Source organism: Mercurialis annua, linkage group LG5 (genome assembly GCF_937616625.2).
Source record: "Mercurialis annua linkage group LG5, ddMerAnnu1.2, whole genome shotgun sequence".
NCBI lineage: Eukaryota > Viridiplantae > Streptophyta > Magnoliopsida > Malpighiales > Euphorbiaceae > Mercurialis > Mercurialis annua.
Genome location: NC_065574.1, coordinates 14600498 through 14617004, shown reverse-complemented (window position 1 = coordinate 14617004; position 16507 = coordinate 14600498). Strand labels below are relative to the sequence as shown.

Here is a 16507-nt window from a genome sequence, read left to right as displayed (position 1 = left end):
GCGCCTTAACAACTTATATGCGCCTTGCAGTTGATTGCATTCATCTCTTAATTGTCTATTTAATGGTGTATCTTTACTGATCTAGGTAATCAATTTATTTTTTTGATCTTTTAATGTAATATTTTTCCATTTTCAATTTCTTCCTTAGTTTTTAAATTGAATTAAACTATAATTTGGTTGTGTGCAAATAAAGAATGTCGGAGTGCTAGTCATAATAACAAAATTAAGAGGAATTTCAATTGAAAATTGATCTAGCAAAGGTTGAAGATATAGAGGGACGAAGCAAATCAAACAGGCAAAGTAGAGAGACGAAGTAAATAAAATAGTAATTTTGTTTAACGTAACAACGTTTGGAACTCGCGTCTCATTTTCCGTCCATTTCGGAACATTTTAGTGTCATTTTGTTAGTATAAGGACTGAGTATAAAGTGAAAATAGTATCGAAACGAACGAAACAAAAACTGTAAAGTTCTGGGACTTTGGGATTAAAGTTTAGAAATGATGATAACATCTTAACATCCTATGAAATAAAAATGCTATTTGCCTAATAGTCTCATAAATAATACAGTTAGCGAGTTACAATCAATGTTTAGTAATTAATTAAACAAATCTTGTATAATTAACGCTTTAGAATTTGTACAAACTCCATTTTCTTGCCTTTTCATTTTGGGGTTATTTGCTAAGCATAGGTTGGTTGAAGTAGCTTATAGGCTGCAACCTAAAGTAAAGAGAAGCTTGAAAAATCATTTAACTTAAACTATATTATCTAAATCATTGTCTAATACTTCAAATTCTGCTAATATTTCAACTTATCAATCTGTAAGAACTCAATGTAACCAAGCTCCCTAGCATATCGTTCGGTTGCTTCAAAGATCTCCACCTATTCAAACCTAACACAAGTCTTTTTAGTCAATGCCACTCTTATAATTAATCGAAATCCTCCTACTTGATGCAGAGCAAATGATGCCCCTCAATAGATAAGCTAGTGGATCAAAATCGCACATTCCAATTGATGACTTGTCTCAATCATGTACTATGTCCTACATTTAAATTTTGGGTTAATGTCATAAAAATTCACAAATTTTACACGTTTTCTCATTTTAATTACGCGGTTTCAATTTTCTCATTTTCATTCACGAACTACCATTTTTTCTCAAATTCATACACGATGCTGAGGTGTCACGATTCCATTGGTGTAATTTGCTGAGATGGATGTCATTTTGCACCAATAAATGAGTGTCACCTCATCACCGTGTATGAATTTGAGAAAAAAGTGGTAGTTCGTGTATAAAAATGAGAAAAGTTAAACTACGTGATTAAAATGAGAAAACGTGTAAAGTTCGTGATTTTTTTTGACATTAACCCTTAAATTTTTAAAATTTTAGTTCGGTTCGTTATAAAACAAAAAAATATTATTCTATTCGAATTTTAAAAAATAGAATTTTTTTTGATTCATTTCGCTCTTGTTTGAGATTATTATATCAATTTTTTGGTTTGATTCGGCTTTAGTATGACAATATTTTAGTATTTTATACACACATATGTATAATTTAAACCAACTTGAAATAGTTGAACCAGACCAAAAAAACAATTGAATTTGTTGGGTTCGATATCATAGAAAATCAAGTTTTTAGTTTAGTTTGGTTCGATTTTGGACAGAAACCTTTTTTTAGTTAAGTTCCAAAAATAATTGAGTCAAAATAACTGGCCTAATCAAAAACCCGATTGAATCGAGGAGTCAGGACCGACTTTAAAAATTTGCATCCTTGAAATTTTGGTTCGACTCGGTTTGAAAATTAAACATGTTAATTCAGAACAATTTAATATTTTTTCAATAAATAATATTTATAGTTCAGTTTGGTTTTGTGCATTAATGTTTTTGTGAAATTTCAATATAAATATAACCAAAATAATCAAATAATAAAACTTACCAAAACAAATGGTCCGGTTTGATTTGGAAAATTTAAAATCTTAAAATTTCGGTTCAATTTTGAAAATGCAGTATTTTTATTACATTTGGTTCAGTTTGAACTGAATATATACTTCTATGGATGAGAATGAGGTTCAATTTTAATTTTTATATTTTATTAATATATTGTATTAAAATAAATTATCTAAATGATATGAAAAATATTGTAAATTTTTATTAATTTTTAACTCTTTGCTTCTTTTAAATAAAATGTTTTAAGTTAATTATACATTATTTATTTATTAAAATGTTTAGTTAAATTTTAATTACATTTCCATAGAAATAAAAAGCTCATTTTCATAAGTGAAAATTTGAAATTTGAAATGGATGATTCACATTGAAAGGGGAATCACATTCTCATTGAAATGATTTTAAAATTCCTAACTCATACAAAAAAGAACGATTCTGAGGAAACAAATGAAGAAAAAGTTTAGAGAATATTAAAAAAATTCATTAAGCAAACACTATGACGAACCACCTTTTTCATATATTTTCAGTGATTTATTTTTATTTCTTCGAGTTCTAACTCATCATCATCCTCTTCGTGTATGTCAAGATAATCAATTTTTCAATGGTTGCCGTCAATTTTACAATTGGAACTGGAACTTTGAACTTGAATATTAATCCACCATCAGCTTTGTATTTGTCTTGTAATTGATGATGCACCATAGGTTTAGGGAAAATTACAAAAAAACAGAAAGAAACGGAAAACAAATTACAAAAATAGGAAATAGGTTATTTCACTTTTTACATACTGTATCAGAGATGTATTAATAATGTATAAAATATGTATCAAACATATATCAAAAATATATTTTTTATAGTAAAAAAAAGTACATAAATTATGTAAAGTTTTTTAGTTTATAGGTAAAGTTGAATTTTTTTGACTAAGTATATATTTTTATAAATTAAATGATTTTTTAGATTAGTTTTGTAGTTATCCCATAAGTATGATATACAAATTGTTAATGTTAATATCTTGGTATCTAAAAAATGATACATGATACTGATCTCATATTATCTGAATACTAGGCGAAAGACATATAAAATAGACAATGTGCTGCCTCATCCCCACTGCGTGCAAATATCGGAAAACGTGGCTATACTCGTACAGAGAATCGTAGGACTAAACCACGATCTGAGGTGCAATGCCCTATATCCGAAGAGCCTAAAAATACCACATTACAAGTGCTTCATGTTAATTGCTTAGATGTCTTTGTTTGGAAGATGATCAACACTTGCAGTAGAGGTGGCCATGGGCCGGGTCAGCCCGTGAACCAGTCCGGAACCGGCCCGGTCAAACCCGGCCCGGAACCGGTCAAACCCGGCCCGGAATCGGAACCGGTCAAACCCGGCCCGGAACCGGTCAAGCCCGGGACCAGACTAAAACCGGCCTAGAACCGTACAAAGGGCGGTTTCGGGTCGGATCCAAATTTGTTGAACCGTGAACCAGCGGTTTCGGATCGGAACCGGCGGTTCAAGGGTCAAACCCGTTGATAAAAAATATATATTATATATTTAAAATACATATTATATCTTTATCATATAATATCTTTATTTTCACAATAAAATATATGTTATATTTGTTTTAGTTAAATTTTTGGTTAATATTTTAATATATTTTTTTCAAATTCTTTATTTTCTTATAATACTATCTCCGTGAGTTATTTTATTGTTAAATTATATTTTTTAGTAATTAAAATTTAATTTAATATTTAATTGTTTTTCTAAACCGTCTTAAACCGGAGCCGGAACCGGAACCGTCCGATTCCGAACCGTCATGAAACCGTCTCTTAGGCGGTTCCGGACCGGTTCCACTTTTTTTTGAACCGTGACCCGGCGGTTTCGAACCGGAACCGCCGGGTTATGAACCGTGGCCACCTCTAATTTGCAGAGTCTATTTAATGAGTGTCGAGGTGAGATGAAAAGAAGAAAACACATAATATTATAAGTGTCCATGTCAGATTATATTAACAGAAGTTAACATTTCGTTATAAAGAGGGGTTTTCTGTCCTTTTTTAAAAACGTTAGGTGATTTTTTGAACCTTATTAGACATTAAGGGCAAATCTGAACCTAACTATAAATGTTAGGGGCATATTCGTCCCTTTCCCCATTTTTTTTATTTTTTTTAATATCTTGCATCCTGCCTGTTCTCCAAACTAGCAAATTATTACAAGTGTAATTTTATATGCGAGCTTGCCAATTTCTTATTCCCTTCCAATAATCCATTTATTTATATCTATGCTTACAACTCTTACTGTGACATTAAACGGCAATAATTATTCAGTGTTGTGTTTAGATGGTCTTTTATGTTGTAGGCTAGAAATAGCAAACGAACCTAAAACCAGTGATTAAAAAGTCGGATCATAGGGACTTTATCTTGAAAGATTCCAGCCACACTTATAAAGTTTACATAAGCTGGTGCCTAGTTCTTTAAGCATTTTGTAATCAACACAAGAGAAGGGAAAAGAAGAAGAAAAAGGCGGTAGACACTAATTCGGTAAGAGTAACCAATAAATTGCCTATCAAATTATCTGAAGAATCAGTGGTACAAGAATTACAGGAGTAAGCAAGAAGTAGAGTTTCATAATGGGTTACCAAAACACTCTCACTAATGGTTACAAGTATATAAAAAAAAAGGTTCGTTTTAGTATCTTAAGCTGTCTCTATGATACAATCAATCATCTCCTGCATCTACTACTTTATGTTAACCTTATAAATCCCATTCCCTTCCATTCATACTGGAAATTCTAATATAATTGACCCAAATAATGCAACAACAAAAGAATGCTACCCTCTCACACAATGCTAACCAAAGATTAAAAAAATGGTTTAAAAAATTTACTAACCATCTACTTTCAAATTGGTAACTCTATTCCCAAGTCAAGCTTCTACAACTCTTCTGTAGAAAAGCACATAAGCAGCCGATGTCTTTATCTTATCCTGGCTAATTGGATGAACTTGGCTGTCGTCAAAATCGTACCACCGATCACCCCCATGCTACATCAAAACAACAACCATAAGATAACTACATAAGGTCATATATATATACAATAAACTGTCATGAGTTAGATTAAGCCTCATCCTTTTGCGCTATAGTCATATAACAAAAACCTATTTCTTTTTCCAGGAAAAGTATTCAATTTGCTGCAAATCCATACAAAAGAAATGACAATGAAATTCTACAAAGAATAAGATGTTGCAATACTAACTACTGCTTAGGTTGTGAATGCTGATGAAATTCTCAGCCACATTACCAAATGTTTTACGCCGACCTCCGCCCAAAAACATGGACTAAATGAAAACCATACCAGTAAAATGGCAAGAAAAAATTCTTATGGTGCCTAGAAGCATAGGTCTAGTACTGCTAACACGATTAAAAGTAGTCATAAACAGGAAGGGCATGCAGATTACAGATTTTGCTGCTATTGCTGGATCTTATGCTTCTGTTGCTGGGATACTTCCGGGCATCTTTTATGACCACAAGCTTGCATGAAACAGGATATTCCCACGGCTATTCTAAAGGCAGGCAGTAGGGTTTTTCAGATACTGACTAATAGCAGCAATCTGCATATGTACAACTTGGTGAAAAGATGCAAAGAATGCTTTACTAGCAAGAGTATTGATTGGGTTGACTTTTGGTGCAATGGTTCCTAACATGTTTCTGATATTCCTCATGTCACTTTTTGAGACTCTTAAGTAAAATACTGTAGCTTGTTGACCTATTGCTTTCAGGCTTATTTTTTAGAGTCTGAACTAATGTTAAGCTATTAGTTTTGGCTACAGCTAGAGGCCAGTAGCGAACTTTATTATAAAGTGCAAAAAATGATAAACTCATTAAACAAGACCTTCCTGACGTCACTTCATCTGCATGCATGGAGCAGCATGCCCTGTCATACGGTCGAAGGCTTCATCTACATAAACTATATTTGCACAACCCAGAATATAGACCATTGTTTACTCGTTCAGTGATGACAAGAATCTCTGAGTGTTTATTTGTGTGTGTTCAGGGGACATGAAAAAGAGAGGACTGGAATAACAAGTTAACCAGGTCCTTATTAAAAATCGAGACTAAAAAGGCAAAAAATATAGGAATAATGTGAGAAAACATGCAACTTACATGGATAAATGCAGTGTAATGACCTCCTCCCATGCTTCCATAGTGATTACTGATAGCATAAAGCATATAACGATTAGATGATTGATCATTCTTGTAGGAAATGTATGCTGACAAATCAAGATCATCAACAGGGAAGTCGACATAAGCCTCAAGCTTGTTCTTCATATATCGGGTGTAAGAGAACCGCTTTAAATGAATAACCAGAATCTCTGGCAGTCTCCAAAGATCTAACTTTTTACTGGCTTGCCGGTGCTTCTTGCAGCTCGGACAGAACCTAAATTACAAATAATAGTAGATAGTATCAGCCAAAAGTAGAAAAACGGATATGGTTAGAACATACTTTTTGAGATAATACTATTACCTCCTCGGGTTAGATCATAATTATTAATCCATACATCTTTCTTTTTTTTAAAGCATATTTACCCCATTTTTTAAGTTATTTAACTATTCCCGGGTAATTGATCATGAAGATCACTGAACTTTCAAGTTTTTCCATTTTAGTCACTAAACTATTTTTTTTTTATTTTGATCATTGAACTTTCATCTTTTTTCATTTTGGTATTTCAGGCCAAAAATGCTTAGGTGGCAGCCGGAAGTTGACATGTAATAACCGGATTTTACAAGTTTTACTTTGAAAATTTATCACATATACATAATTTCACTTCAAAAATGAGTTTTTAGATCAAATAATGCATATATGGCAAGTTTTCAGGTTAAAAAAATTAATTCTGGCTGCCACCTAAGCATTTTTGGCTGGAAAATACCAAAATGAAAAAAAAATGAAAGTTCAGTGATCAAAATGGAAAAAAAAAATAGTTTAGTGACTGAAATGAAAAAACTCGAAAGTTTAGTGATCTTCAGGATCAATTACCCACTATTCCCCCTCTGTTAAATGTAGATTGATGAATATTTGAAAAATTAGTGTTATTGTAAAGTAGAATTTATTTCAATTTTAGACTAATTTATACTAAAAATAAGTTGAGAAACTAAATTGAACTTTAGTTTTAACAATTAAGTCCTTTGGTGATATCAGCACTTAATGGAGGCGAAAATAGCTAAATAACATATATTTAGGAAAAATATGCTTTTTTTTTTAAAAGGTGTATGAACTAGTAATTATGACCTAACCTCGGGGGTAACAGTAATTATCTCTAAATTTTTCCTGTTTCAAGATTTAAAATGATTAGGCCTCAGTTCGGTGCTCTGTAAAGGGTCAGATGTATGCAGTGATCTCTTCACATATGTAGGGAATTAGGAGACTTTTGTAATTTAAACTGTGACTTCCAAATCAAAAAAAATTGAAGTCGTACATCTACATAAGCCTTCTAGTACTTTACAAAGACAATGGAATTAACTAATAAAATATCGTGTCTGTGAGATTGAATGTAATTAAGAAAGTATTAAAAGAGCACCCAGGAAAAACAAACTGACAGACGAAATAAATTCAATTTACATAAAGCAATAGCCCCATTTATAAAGCATTCCTTCTGTAGTGTAATGAGTTCAAAACATGAAAAATCCTTGGACAAGACTGCTTTACGTCCAAATGGAAATTTAAGAAATAAAGAATCACATTGCTAGATGATAAAAACAATTTAAATCAATGACTTTCAAATATTTTTTAAAACTTTGACCACACGTTTATGTTATAAATTAAAAAAAAAATAGTACTATATACGTACCACATGTCATCTGGTCCAAGAGGTTCCTCCTTCAAAAATGCTTCAAGACACTTGTACAAAGAGACGGATTCCTGGGGTCTCTTTGCAAGAAAACCAGACTTGTAAACCTCTGATAATGAGCTAAGAAGTCGAATATCATACTGCTCAATCTGTTTTTCAGGCCAACATACAAGGATATTTAACCGTTTGGGCGCTCCTTGCATTGGTACTGGCTCATTCATATCAATCATCATGTCCTTGACCAGTCCCTTCTCATCTGTTAAATAGAACTGTAGTACGTTGTTTGAGCGTGAGTTGGCCTCTTCTGGAGTGGAAGAACTTGCATTTCCTTCTAAAGCAGAACCATTGTTATCCTCCATTTCTGTAACTTCTTCATTTGCAGTGCAAATTGCGGTATCCAAATTGCCCTTATTATCATCAAATGGTACGTGAAATGGACTAAGCAACTTTAGATACAGGTTGTGGATGCCAGATCCATTGATGAGATCATAGACTGGTCCTACAAGAGGAATCCCAAATGCCTTCCAACTTGAAGTGTGTTTCCCAAGGATATACTGCCTGAAAAGTGTAAGATAAATTAGAATACTTGCTGGATTCTTATGTGCCCAAAAAAGAAGGGATACAAAAAGAATAACTTACTCCTCCATATGCTGATGCATAAATACAACCAATGGGACATTGTCCAATTCCCTCTTTAATCGATAAGCAACCAATCGGTCACCATCTCTAATTAATGATAAAGAATCAGATGGCTCCTCCAGATATCGTATAATGCGGTTATTGTATACCTGCAGGAGACTATATACAATCAGACATCAAAATTACAGCATCTACGACGAGATATGCGTATAACCAGCCTGCTTTTATATTAAAACTGGAAAGCACCTCTGCTAACAAGAGTGTCTCATCAATCCCCAATGAACATGCAATGCTTAAAGCTTGGGTAAGATCTTCACACTTTCCATACTTTGGTACAAAAATGGTATATGGAGATGGTTGGCTACTTCCATCAGTACTCACAACTGTCAAAGTCATAGTTCGTGTATTCGTTGAAGGTAAAGGTAGTGACACATACATGAATGGATCAAATGTAACTGACACCTTCTTGCAAACGGGACATACTAATGTTGATTTATATTGACCCTGCAATTTAAATTTAGCACAAAGTGTAAGGTCAGATGGTCAAGTAAATCCCGCAATTATAATCTCAATGTGAAGACTTAAAGTAACTGTTCAGGACCCTAGATTTAGATCTGTGAAGGATATTGGAATCGATTTCAACAAAAGCCTCCAAGAAATCAAACCAACATTAGAGATTTAAAAATCTCAATAAAGTCAGCCATGTGTAAATATCAGTTTGTTCTGCCATTCTGAGTCCCATAACATAAGATGATGCTTTCAATCAACATAAAATAAATAAAGAAAAAAATACGACCCTATGTGACGGAATGCTCAGCAGCAATTTAGTAAAATTGAAAAACACAATTTATGAAATTAAACCTCTACACTTAGGAGAAACGTGAAGAAATAGATATACTACTTGGCAGATATCAACAATGATGGAGTCGTTGCGAGCCACGTGATTCTGCCAATATTCATCAGCAACTTCTTCATCCAATCTACCCTCTCCATCCTTGGCTTCAACATAAGGCTTTTTTTTTACGCGATTGAGATCCTCATGGAGACCATCCAACAAAAAAGCAAGGAGTTCCTTTATCAACAAAAATACATTGAATTTAGAATAAGGTATATGCCACCTAACTCAGAAAAGAGATACATGCAACAGTGCAATTCTTTGGACAACAACCAGAGAAAGAGTCTCCATCTTTATAATAAGAAAACTTAGAATACCTGAGAATCATGTTGATTAAATCCGCTAAATTGAGAAGCAAATCTAGAAAGCTTTGACTTGAACGTTCTAGGTGCAACTGGAGTTGCTCCAGGAGCCCATAAATTTCTCAATAAATCCCCAAAAGCTAGGGCAATTTCACCCTGTAGAAAACAAGTAGCTATTAAGAGATCGAATAAGAAAGCAGATACTCTATACGACAGCATAAAAACTTATTACAACAGAATGCTGACTCCAAGAGCAAATGATTTATTTTTCATATTAGAAAATTTGAGATATTTAAACATACATCCATGCCCAATGGATTGTCATGATTTATTTCCCTCCCATAATCTCCAAGAAAATAGTCAACAAGCTTTGGTGTGTGTGCTAGGCACTGAATGGCACTGTTCATAAAGCAAGTATTTCCAAGATTCTGCAATCCTGTCAATCCCAAAGAGCCTGTTTCTCCAGATTTTCCAAACAGAGCTGAAGAATTACTACGGAAAAAACTGGTGGTAATACTGCCGGAACTACCATTCATAAGTAAAGTTCCAGAAGAATTTGTCCCATTATAATGTGATGCAGCATCATCCTTTCTCCCTTCTCTGCATTTCATGTTATCTGACAATCCATAAACTTGTAACTCCAGGAGAACCTGTAAAGGAAATAACAAAGCAACAAAATTTAGCTAATGTAATCTAACAGAATTACAAAATATAGCAGCCTATAAACCATAACTAATTCCAACATCCAAACAGATATATGATTTGAGGTGAACATCTAGATGCCTGGCGACCAAGTAGACAAAAACATTAACATGCATTCAAACTGGACAGCAATTTGAATTTCTACTCAACCAATAAGTACATCCAGTCATCAATTGTAAACAGCTGTGTCATCCAATCATCACTTTAACTACTTCTATGTAGATGTTCTCTTTTAAATCTTAAGAGAATTTTGTCAACACAGAAGAGCTTTCCATAAAGGCTTTATGCTTAAGACAGGTGGATGGCATGCAATTTTAGTTACACCAAACCCAATCAATAAAATGTCTACTTAGAGAGGAGTCTCGTCTCGGCAGAAAGAGAAAAAGCATTGCATAGCATTATGGACTATAAGAGATGGTTAGTTCTTATATCGTCCAGATCTGCACAGGGATGCAGCTAAAATTTTAACTGGATTAAATGCAATAAATAAATTTTTGGTATTTTAGATGGTCTCTCAGTCCTTATCTAGATGAAAGGAAATCTGTCCCTTATACTTGGAAGTTGGATCCGACATGATTTCTACTCAATGCAGTTTGAGCCCTGTGACACAATCCTCGTCTAAAAGTCTTAACAGTCGACTGTATTGAGCAGCTGTAAATGTGATGCAAAATGTATCAAGCTTAATTACAAGGCTCTGGTATTGCTCCCAAGTAATACTGCAACTCTTTCAGTCAACAGAAAGTCATTTAGAGTGAATGATAGAAAATAAAGAAGATGGGACTTCTAAAATTTTCAATGGCCACTACACCTACTGGCGCCATTGTGCTACTAATTTTCTCTATTTTTCTACAAAAATTATAAATATAAATTTGAACTGACGTCTTGAAATATTATATATATACCACGGTAACTTCATAAGTCAAAACCAAAAGGTGTAACAGGACAAACCTTAATATTCTATTTAATTTTATTTGTTGAAAATGACGAGTCATATCAAATATCAATGAGGCTTAGAATTGTAATAGGTAAAGATCAGCATTCGTGACTTGATTTATGCAAATAAAACATCCTGAGAATACTGTTAAAAATGAAAGTTAATAGGTTTCCAGTGCCAACAAAAGCTAAATAGGAAATTACAAAGAGCAGTCTGATAAAATAGTTTCAGTTCAAATATATATGGGGATTAGTAAACTCATGCAGATATTGTATCTCGTTGATTTTTTTTAACCCAGTCGTAAGTCTACAATTAGCCAGGCTTTAATCAATAATAACAGGAGCAAACCAAAAAATAAGTTATTATAAGGTAAACGGTTAGACTACCACTGACCTCTTGATCCAATTGCCGCTGAGAGTCTTTTGGGGATTTACTTTTCTCATTTACAAAAAATGGGGCTGTTTGCCCTGAAAAGTCCCATAGGCGTAACTGTGCAACAAAAGTTAAAAAGTCAACTGTTACTGCTCGAAAAATACAACCTTAATCTATTGAACAAAAATAGAACTCACCGTCTCAGAATCAACATTGAATATCTTGCAGGCTCTTCTGAAAAGTTCAATTGTATTGTCCTGAAAATTGAACAATAAATCTTTGTACAGTGACCATAATATGCTTGCAGTAATATTCTAAGAGGTCTACCGCAAGACATACCATCTTTATAAATTTACAAAGGAAACTATGAAAGAAGATATCCAAGTTCAAAATTTATGCAAAAGTTAACTTCTCTTTTCATATGTGTTATATCTTTTACAGAAGAAAAAAAAATCATCTATTTTTACCACCCTAAGTTAGATTACAAGCAAACATGCAGTTATCCTAGATCAATTCTAATATACAGGAGACTGGTTTGATAATTTTAATTCTCCCAAGTATTAATTTGTAATGCACTCGACGTCTGTATTCCATATCACATACGACGACAGAAATTAACTGCTACAACCCAGGTTACAAGCTGTGATTCTTTGGCGCCTTAAATCATATGATAATTATTGTACTCCTCATCACTTATACCTAATACATAACTGCATAATTCATGGACCTAGTTAGTTGCGCGTTTTTGATGCACAATTTCTTCATGAGATTATATAAACAATGGAGTATTCTCCTTCCAATCAAAGGGAACTCTTTGTGACCTATTATAAAGATAGGACTTCATTTTCCAGCAAATACAAGGATGCTTTTTCGAGTTTGCTTTATGTAGAAAATAGGACTCTACTATAATCCAATCAGCTAAGATATGGTCCTGCTTTTGTTAAAATAAAAAATATGGAGCTGATGTGTTGAGCTTGTGCTCGTCAGACAATGAAGCTTCTTGTCAGAAAATGACATTGATCACGGACAATGAAGCTTCTTGTCAGATACTTCAATAGTGATTTTGATAGATACTACGGGCCTTTTTAAGATTGCTATTTGGAGTTAAAAAGGTTCTTTCAGAGTTTTAGATTTTTTAATATATCTAAACTGCTTATCCTACATATTTTTTAGAAAAAGAATCTATTTAAACCTTTTTTTCTAAACAGTTTTCAAGACTCAAAAAATTGATAAAAAAAAAAGTTCTAATTTTGGAAGAGCGCTATTCTCGACAGCAATGTCAAATACATCCAATGCGGTATTATTTCTAATTCTCAAACTACTATCATTGAGATGCTACAATTCTAATAACAAACAACATTTTTATGAATTATTATTAAACACACACAGCCTCTTGCTTTGTTTATCAATGAATATCATTTTTCCTTCTAAACTAATAACTCTGACCTTGATGAATAAGGTTCCCAATTTTATCATAAATCATCATTAACAAGTTAAAACTATTTTTCATCATTTGCAAAATGTATAGCGCATGCCGCATGGGTCAAATTAATGTAACCTAGACAATAGCAAATTTTAGCTGTTCTAGCATTGCATGCCTAAATCCAACCTGGAAAGCACAGATCAGGAAAATGAACACACCTTTTTGCTAATTTTAACGCCTAATGAGTTCACTTCTCGCAAAACAGAAAGCCTTAGCTGCAGCGGATAGACATCTGACATATCATCTTCTGCAGCAGAAAAGGTTTTACTACCCTTGGATGCAACTTTAGCGTCACTATGCCTGAAAAACAAACCAGAGAAACAATTACATTGAGCAAGCTTCATTTCATAGTCAAAAAAAGAGAACATTTAAGCACTAAAAATATCGACAAACTCAATACCATCACTACACTATTAAGGAGAAAAGTAATCAGGTGTATTTCCACATGTATGGGATTTTATAGGTTACTAAGCATAAGGTGACCGTGTAAATCAAACATATCAATATTCGCTAACCAAATCATGAATATCAAGAAAATCAAACATTTCATTATTCGCAAACTGATATTGCGTGCCATCTAACGCTCAGCTGACATCAAAGAAATCTTTCCTTATATGCTCATCATAGAAGAACTCAGAGGTTGTCCTTACACGCAATGCAAATCTCACAAGTTCTTAAACAATAATATCAATTTTCCAAAGGTCCTGGGGACTTACATTTACAACAATTGGCAAGAAGATACATACAGAAAGCTTACCATTTAAGCGCCTTCAACCACATTTCACCAGAAACCAACGCATAGTCTCCCCCCGAGACGCCAACTTCGCCATTTTCGCCATTCTGCAGCGATTCCTCTTCTCTCCTCAAATTAAACGCAAGATCCGAGTTAAAAATGTTGTTGATAAGCTTCATAGGCCCCCCATACGAAGAACCGGAAGCACCCGTATAAAGAACCCCCCTCTTCTCATCAGATTCAATTGAATCTTGGGCATCCATCCACCACCTAAACCAAAAAACCAATTCACACATTGAATCAAATTACAAAATGCAGATACACCCACATCATAAAATCATCTCACAAACAAAAAATTCCTATTAAACATGGAGTAAAAATGTTCTTAGAAACATTTCAAAACATACCCATCAATTAAAAACAATTGAAATTCCAATCCTAAACAGTTTAATCTCACGTTTGAAGGCAAAAGACCCCATCTTTAGAGAAACTAGAGAGAACCCAGATGGGCAGCTAAATGGAAAGTTAATAACCTGTAAGGAACAAAATAAAGACGCTGGTCGGACTGGCAGAGATCTTCAGATGAAACTTGAGCATTATTTTGAACGTTGTTGGGTTCCATTTGTAGAGAGACAAAGAGTGTTTGTGTCTGTGATTGTAGAGAGAGAAGAAATAAAGGGGTTACAAGTAGAAGATGCAGATCATGAAGCTAAGCTATGTACGTATCTCATCTAATCTTATTTTTGGGCCGGAAAAATGCATATAATACAGAGAGAAAGAAAAAGAAAAGAAAGGGAGAGATGGAGTTTTCTTCTTCTTTTTTATGTGAAGAGGATTCATTTCAAGGAGGGAAAAATTAATATTTTTTATATTTATAATTTTACCATTAGTTTGATTAAATTATAATACAATATAATATAATTATTTATTTTTTTACGTGGAACATAAAATAAGAAAGTATATCTTTCTTATTTATACTAGTGTACTTTTATGTATTTTATATTTTTTACGTACCAATAGAGTTGTTAACTTTGAAAAAAAAATTATCCCAAAACTTTTGTCCACTTTCAAAAAATAACTAATATACAGTCAGTTTTTTATATTACCCCTATTTAAAATCTACTAATGAGTAAATTGAAAATAAATTAAAAATGGGTTCTATATTAAATAAGGGTATGATAAGAAAAGTAAGAATTTTTTTATAAAATTCATAAATAATAATTGTTTTTCTTAAACTGTATGATAAAGGCAAAATGTATAACTATATTAGGACGAAGGAAGTACCTTATTGGTAATGTGACTCGTTATTTATATTACTTTTTTCATAAAAAAAAGTTATTTTATCATTGTATACCGCTATAACAATTTCTGTATTACTATACTTACTCACTATAAAAAATTATAAGATGAAATTTCCTAATATACAATCTTTTGCAACTTAATTACCGCACTGTTTGATTTTGGACTCCTTTTTATTTTATATCTTATTTATTTACCAAAATGACCTTTGTGAGCGGAGCGGGATTCGGGGGCCGCTCGCTCAGTCTTATGCTTGATTTCAGATTTGAAAAGGTTTTGAAAATAATAAAATCACCACGTAATTCAGCTAAAAAATGCCTTTTATATTGACGGGATGGATCTCTCACGCTTATGGGTTAGACCACCTTACATCGGATCAAAAAAGCGGGTTCGTGGACACTACCAAAACTCGTGTACTTGACTTATCGAATACATCATATTTACGTGACATATATGGTTATCTCATCTCAACATTCATGCAGGCCACATGATATAGTACTGAAAATATAAACACATCTGAAAGCGGTAAACAAGTAAGACGTGCATATGGCTTGATTTGAACTGGCATGTGATACATGTAGCATGTACTCTTAAACAATCATTATCTTTCATACAATAGACGGTGGTGAGTCTTTACCATTTTGCATGCGTAAAGCCTAAACTGGATGTCTAAATGAGGTTGATTTTACTAAGTCATCTTGAATGCATATACAACCACTAATTACATTTTCATGACAGTCATCTATTAATCTTTTCTGGATTTAGGACAAGTGTCTTTTCGTGACTTTTTATATGTCATCCGCTGTATGTTTAAATGGTTGTCTCCTTCTTCATGCTTTTCTATTTATTCTTGTTTCTTTTTCTTGACATTTCCAGTTTTTATCTTTTCATTTTCAATCTCCATTTTTTCAGGTAATTATCTTGAGACATCTTTTAAGATTTTCTGTTTCAGTCGCGTTTTGTCTTGGATAGCTTGCATCCTTTCCTGTAGTTGTGTTCCTAGTGTTTTTCTTGTTCTTGGTGTTCTTCATTTTTTGAGTAATTTAACTTGTTTTGATCCTCTTTTTCTGTTTGAACTTCTTTTTCTTGTTTGTTAAAATTCTCGCCCTTTAGATGGCTGCTGGGAAAACGAGAACCGAATGGGCCTCAATGGGTCTTACTAAGTTTAATCTTTCTAGCGAAGACATTCATGATCTTTCTTTTATGTATAATTTCTCTCTGGGATATGGCGCTCCCCGGATACGGGCCTTCGGGTATCCCGGTTCGTCTAGGGAGGCCGTTATTTTTTAAGAACAATTAGTTGTAGAACTTCGATTTCCTTTAGATTATTTCATTATAGAATTGTGTAATGAAGTGAAAATAGATGTAGGAGAACTT

The 16507-nt window shown here is 33.2% G+C and overlaps 1 protein-coding gene across 2 annotated transcripts; it reads right to left on the bottom strand.

The window, feature by feature from the left end:
- Positions 1-4465: 4465 nt before the first annotated feature.
- On the bottom strand, positions 4466-14660 carry LOC126681135 (ubiquitin carboxyl-terminal hydrolase 8). Of its 2 annotated transcripts, none has more exons than XM_050376542.2 (13): positions 14365-14660; positions 13856-14101; positions 13257-13398; positions 11813-11872; positions 11637-11732; positions 9910-10257; positions 9623-9763; positions 9312-9482; positions 8657-8914; positions 8411-8559; positions 7772-8329; positions 6090-6363; positions 4466-4969 (listed from the first exon to the last, which is right to left on the bottom strand). In XM_050376542.2, the coding sequence occupies exons 1-13, from the start codon at positions 14451-14453 to the stop codon at positions 4853-4855; spliced, it is 2649 nt and encodes an 882-aa protein (XP_050232499.1). In that variant the 5' UTR covers positions 14454-14660; the 3' UTR covers positions 4466-4852. The 2 variants fall into 2 exon arrangements, with proteins under 2 accessions (XP_050232499.1, XP_050232500.1); XM_050376543.2 differs by lacking the exon at positions 4466-4969 and adding an exon at positions 4996-5999.
- Positions 14661-16507: the final 1847 nt, after the last annotated feature.